At 34.5% G+C, this 6,126-nt stretch overlaps 1 protein-coding gene across 2 annotated transcripts in view; it reads right to left on the bottom strand.

Annotated features, from left to right (window-relative positions):
- Positions 1 to 6,078, bottom strand: part of Kif20b (kinesin family member 20B) — a 60,106-nt gene extending 54,028 nt beyond the window's left edge. For both annotated transcript variants that reach the window (XM_040272746.2, XM_013362139.4), the window contains exons 1-5: positions 5,968 to 6,078; positions 4,329 to 4,476; positions 1,552 to 1,638; positions 1,351 to 1,467; positions 431 to 569 (exon numbers count right to left, since the gene is read on the bottom strand). In XM_040272746.2, the coding sequence (XP_040128680.2) occupies positions 431 to 569; positions 1,351 to 1,467; positions 1,552 to 1,638; positions 4,329 to 4,475 (490 nt within the window). In that variant the 5' untranslated portion in view covers position 4,476; positions 5,968 to 6,078. The remainder of the gene's footprint in view (positions 1 to 430; positions 570 to 1,350; positions 1,468 to 1,551; positions 1,639 to 4,328; positions 4,477 to 5,967) is intronic.
- Between the last annotated feature and the right edge of the window lie 48 nt (positions 6,079 to 6,126).

Below are 6,126 nucleotides of genomic sequence, written 5' to 3' on the forward strand. Positions count from 1 at the left end.
ATAATATTAAGATTTGCAATCACTCATAAAGCATAAAAGCAAAATGAAACATTAAGCTAAATGTCTCACTAGTAATTCAGGCTTAATTCCCTAAATCATATCAATCCTTTTTTATGAATTTTTACCATTGCTTTATTCTCTATCATATAAGTAAAGCAGTTTTACAAGTGATTAAATAAATCTGAATTAAAAGCCATCAGCAATAAAAGATGAATATGTTATTACTATTAAAAATGGAGGGTTGGGGATGTAGCTCAGTGGTAGATTGCCTGCTTAGCAAACAAGAGGCCCTGGGTTCAATCCCCAGCACTACAAATACTAAATTATGAAGCAAACATATATTAGATGTTAAAAACATTAACTACCTAGAGTCATGAAAATACTGAATGTTATTACTTCCTCCTTTCTAGCCAAAATAAACAATACTTACCTTGAAATGTATATGTTTTTCCTGAATTGGTTAGCCCATAAGTAAAAATCAGCCGACTCTGTCCTTTCAAAAGGTCTTTTGCTGGCTGCATAATACAACCCTGAAAGAATTCTTTCTGTGAAGTTTCAGGGCCAAAAACCTAAGAGAGCATTTTTAAGAAAGTTCTTTTAGAAAATTCAAGTTAATATTCGCAATGGGTTCCACTCTATTTCTCATGTTTAAAATTTATAAAGATTGGTTTTATAAGATTTATTCTCAAAATAAAATAGATCATTTAATTACTATCAGCAAATTTGAGATAAAAATCTGACCCACTCAGCCAGTCATGTTTTCACATTAGTTTTATAAAGAACACTGCTGTAAATTAACTTAAAAAAAAAAATTTAAGCCACAGTGATGCTTGCCTGTAATCCCATCTGCTTGAGAGGCTAAGGCAGGAGGATTACAAATTTGAGGCCAGCTTCAGCAACTTAGCAAGGCCCTAAGCAACTTGGTAAGAACCTGTCTTAAAATAAAAAGGGTTGGATACATAGCCTAGTGGTAAATTACCTCTGGGTTCAATCTCCAGTACCCATCCCCTTCAAAAAAAGTAGTTCATTAAGAATATTGGAGAATATTAGTTATTTATTCACTCCCAATTATATATTTACGGACCTGAAATTTGAGTCCTACTCGTAAGAAAAATTACTAGTACCAAAGATCTAAGTTTCATAGGCAGAAAACATATAGTTTATCATATATGTTATAGCTACTTAACCTAAGCTAAAGTTTCTCTTTAAGAAAAAAAGAGCAGGGGGTGGGAGCTGAGGATTAGCTAAGTGGTAGAGAGTATGCTTTGTATGAATAAGGCCCTCAGTTTAATGAGTTTTATGCTCTGTCCCACCCCCTAAGAAAAACCTTCATTCTCACAGGGCATTTACCTTGGAAAAACTGAATTTCTGTGCCATCTGCCCAGAGCTTTTCTCACTTAACCGGCCAAGGAAGCTTTGAGGATCTTTAAGTAGGATGGTCTGTGAATTCAGAACATGGACACAACCCTACAACACATATCAAAAAGAAATAAGAGCAATGGCATCTTTCCAATTTACTGAAAGTAAAATTCAGTTAAATTCAACACAAACCTCAGACTCATGTTCTTTTTCTGACTGTGTGAATGGTCTTATTCGAAGACAAACCTGAAGATTACCATTAGATTCCAAGCTGTTTGCCTAAAGGAAAACAAAATAATTATTTTAAACATAGGGAATATAGCTTTTCTGAAAACATCTTTTTTTTTTTAGCAAATTGACAGTTAAAGAATAATCTGAGATTAGTTTCCAAGCAAATAGTCACTATTTTGTTTCTAACCTTTTTATATTAAATGTTATTACATTTTATTTATATCAAACACAACAAATCTTTTTTTCTCTGTGTGTGGTGCTGGAAATCGAATTCAGGGCCTTGTGCATGTGAGGCAAGTATTCTAACCGACTGAGCTATATTTCCAGCCCTCAACAAATGTATTTTTAAGAAAACAAGATTCACTCTCTTCTACCTCCTCTATTTTTGTGTTAAATTAGCAAAAAATCTTTTCTCTATAAAACCCTAATCTTTATGTCTAGTACAAAGACTCTAAGTCATTGAAAATAGAACCCTAGAATAAATCACAAGTAATCAGAATATTCTATTAACATAAATGTTGGATTCCATCATTCAGAATTTTTTTACTATGTAATATTCTTCCTTGAGGAAGAAATGAGCTTACCTCATTTTCAAAAATAATTTAAAAGAAATGTCTTTAAAAGTACATTCTTAAATGTCCTTTTTAAAAAAGAAGACAATCATTTGAAAAAAAAGTTACCAAAACAAATATAAAAACCAGAAAGTCAAAATAACACTAAATCTACTGAAGAAATTTCATCTATTATCAAACAAAATAATTGCACGCCCCCCACTACCACCACCACACACATACACAAATCTCTAGATCCTGGTAGTTCACTAATAATTATCTAAAACATTAAGGAAATAATCATACAAATTATACATAAACTTTTTAAGAAAATACAGGAAAACACCTCAACTAATTCTGAGTTTGACAGATCCCAATACCATAATCTGATAAGGATATCTTCAGAAAAAATTACAGAATACACCATGTTAAGATAGATGCAGCCCAGTGCAGTGGTGCATGCCTGTAATCCCAGAGACTTGGGAGGCTGAGGCAAAGGATCATAAGTTCAAAGCCAGCCTCAGCAAATGTGAGATGCGAAGCAACTCAATGAGACCCTGACTCTAAATAAAATACAAAAAAGGATTAGGAATGTGGCTCAGGGGTCAAGTGCACCTGAGTTCAATCTCTGGTACCAAAAACAAAACAAAACAAAAAAGATAGACGCAAAATTTCCCTAACAAAATGTTACCCAGTACATAAAACATGATAATATCTTATAGCAAAGAATAGTTTATCTTAGGAATATAATGTCAGTTTAAGCATTTAAAAATCAATTAGAACAAATTACCATGTTAGAAAATGAGAAATTTTAAAGATATAAAAAGCACTTGAAAAAAATTCAACATTCAAACAGCATGTAAGTCTCAACAAAGCAGAATAGAAAGACACTTAGAAAAAAATCTACAGCTAACATCATACTTGTAAAAGACTAAATCTGAGTAACAAGACAAAAGATTTCTACTTCATCATTCTACTTCACACTGTACTAGAATAGTTCTAGCTCGTGTTATCAGTAAAAATAAATAAGAAAGAAAACACATCCAAACTGGGATACAAGAAATAAAATTGTTTACTCATAGACAACATGAACATCGGCCTACAAAATCTGACAAATAAAAAGCTACTAGAGGGCTGGGATTGTGGCTCAGTGGTAGAGCACTCACCTAGCGCGCACGGGACCCGGGTTTGATTCTCAGCACCATATTAAAAACAAATAAATAAAGGCATTGTGTTGTGTCCATCTACAAATAAAGATATTCTCTCTCTCTCTCAAAAAAAAAAAAAAAGCTACTAGAAAAATTAAATGAATTTAACAATGCAGCAAGACACAAATCAATATGCAAAATCAAATGTTTTTCTATCTAAACTGGGTAGTTACAAATTGATCTTAAGAAAGCAACACCATTCACAATAGTATCAAAAATTCCAAAATATTTATGGATAAATTGGAATAAGAAATGTGAAAGACCTATACACTAAAAACTACAAAACACTGATGAGAGAAATTAAAGGAGATCAAACTAAATGGAGATACACCTCGCTCATTGTTTGGTTGAGTCAATATTGTTAAGATAGTTTCCTCCAAAACTGATTCAATGCAATCTCAATCAAGTTTTCTTTTGTTCAGCAAGCTTTTTTAAAGAAATGGACAAATTCATCATTTTAAAATATAGAAATGAAAAGTACAGAGAGCCCAACAACTCTTGATATATTAAAAATTTGAAGGGCTAACACTACCTGATTTCAAGATTTATTTCGAAACCATACAGACAGTTTCTTACAGACAGAAAGAATTACTCGAAATATAGGAATACCTCAGAGACATTGAAGATTCAGTTGCAGACCAACACAATAAAGCAAATGTCAAAATAAAGTGAGACAAATATGCCATTTGTAAGTGAAATTATCAAAAAATGAAATTTTAAAAACATTTTTCCCAATTTAATTTTTTTTTCAAATGGTAACCAGGTTAGGGCAAGAAGGGTACTTATTAGGTTGTTAAGACCTAACTTGAAAAGAAACTTTTATGTATTTCTTTTAGACTTAAGTCTCCATGTACAACACTAAAATACAAGGTTGCTTCAAACCTAGAAAGTCTGGCAATTTCTGTTCTACTCACATGCACTCATTTCCCCTGAATCATGATACTCAACATAATATTTTCTTATATTTACTTGTACTTACCTCAGTGTTTGAAGCAACTAAGGAAAATTCATGAGAGAGATCAAGCTTAATGCCATCAAAATTTATTCCGGAAGGCCTTGCAACTGGGTCAGCACTAAAAACATAAGATGGTCTAGGTACTCCATCTTGATTCGAATTAGATTCCATTCTGCAAGATAACTTAGTAAGTCAGCATGCAAGCGACACAAGATTTAAAAAGTGTACAATCCAACCAATTACTTCCCCACAAATAACTACATTTTACAGAGGGAAAACATTAAAGTGTTTCATTTCTAACAAGATAACCTAAGGAAAAGACAAAGGACCAAATTACATTTTCAGATTCTAAATCAAATAATATTGAACACAGCAAACACCCAGCCTATAGATAGATCCATCCAAAGAGATTTCTTGAATAATCTGTAGAAAAGAAAATCAAAGTTTAACTCTCCGCCTAAAATCCTCTCAGAAATCAAATAGCAAAGAGATTATACAATGAATTATAATCTTTTATTATTTTAAGCTTTTTAGTGTCTTCTGTAGAATGTTACATATTTTGTTTTAGCACTTAAGAGCTAAACTCTGTTAGCTGGAAAATTTATTTTCTCTTAAAAGTGCGCAGAAAAAGTTAAATAATGTATTTAAAACAGTACCTGGGTTGGGGTTATGGCTCAATCATACAGTACTTGCCTGACCAGCATGTTGTTCTGGGTTCCATCCCCAGGACCCAATAAATAAATACATGCACACAAACATATCAGGCATACCACAGGTCTTAAGCTGAACATGAAATAATACATCCTTGAAGTATTAAAATCGAATTAAACGTTAAATCACTAAACTTAAAGGTAAACATAAGGGCAACCTTAACTACAAAAAATGTCAACATTCAAAAGTTTACTAATATATACTACTTGCACAAGGCGAAAGCGAGGCCTCTGTTCGGTGATAAGAATATAAAACATCTACACCAGTGAATCACGAATTAGGGTTCCTGGTCGGAAAGGGTAGTAATGGGCATCCACAGCTGTTTATTTCTTCCACTTAGAACATGGGAGGCTTAGCTTTAAAGTCCAAATTTGTACTCATCCATTTACTTTAAATATAGCCCAAACAAGCATTTTCTTAGCCATGTTCAATCCAGCTGGTAAGGCATTCTGAGCTAACTCCAGAGAGACCACGTCACCTGCATAACAAATTGCTCACTTCAGGGATTCGGGAAAGTTGGTTTGTCAAGAGGCCTTTTCCTCAACAAAAAGCAACTACACTGACAACAACAACAACAACAACAACAAAATGCTAATTGCAAAGAAGTAACATCAATTTACTACGTGCCAGTAACGTTTCTAACACATTATCATTTAATCTTAACAACGGCCCTAAGTAGACACTTTAATTACCTCCTCTTAGCAGATGAGGAAAGTGGCCGGAAGAGAGAAAATAAATTGCCTTGCACCGCTCAGCTGAAACTAGGTTTAAACCCTAAACCACAAAACGTGGCTCAGCCCTCGCCGCGCCCCAAAACTCTGCAACCAGTTCCTGACTTAGGGGCGTCACGAGCCCCATCAGAAAATACTAACAATGCTACAGCCGTTTCCCCGCAGCTACACTAGCAGTGGGAGACTCCTCCTCGGCTCCCCCATCAGGGTCACCTTCTCACCTACAATATCGCCCAGACGCCCGACCTGCGAGCAGCAATGCGATGTTTTGGTTTTCAAATTCAAACAATGGCGGCCAGAGCACCGCACTGAACGCTGGGAGTGGGCGGGGCTTCCGCAGCTCACTCGTGAGTGCCGCTGACAGCGCTGCGGATTCAGCG

Source organism: Ictidomys tridecemlineatus, chromosome 1 (assembly GCF_052094955.1).
Source record: "Ictidomys tridecemlineatus isolate mIctTri1 chromosome 1, mIctTri1.hap1, whole genome shotgun sequence".
NCBI lineage: Eukaryota > Metazoa > Chordata > Mammalia > Rodentia > Sciuridae > Ictidomys > Ictidomys tridecemlineatus.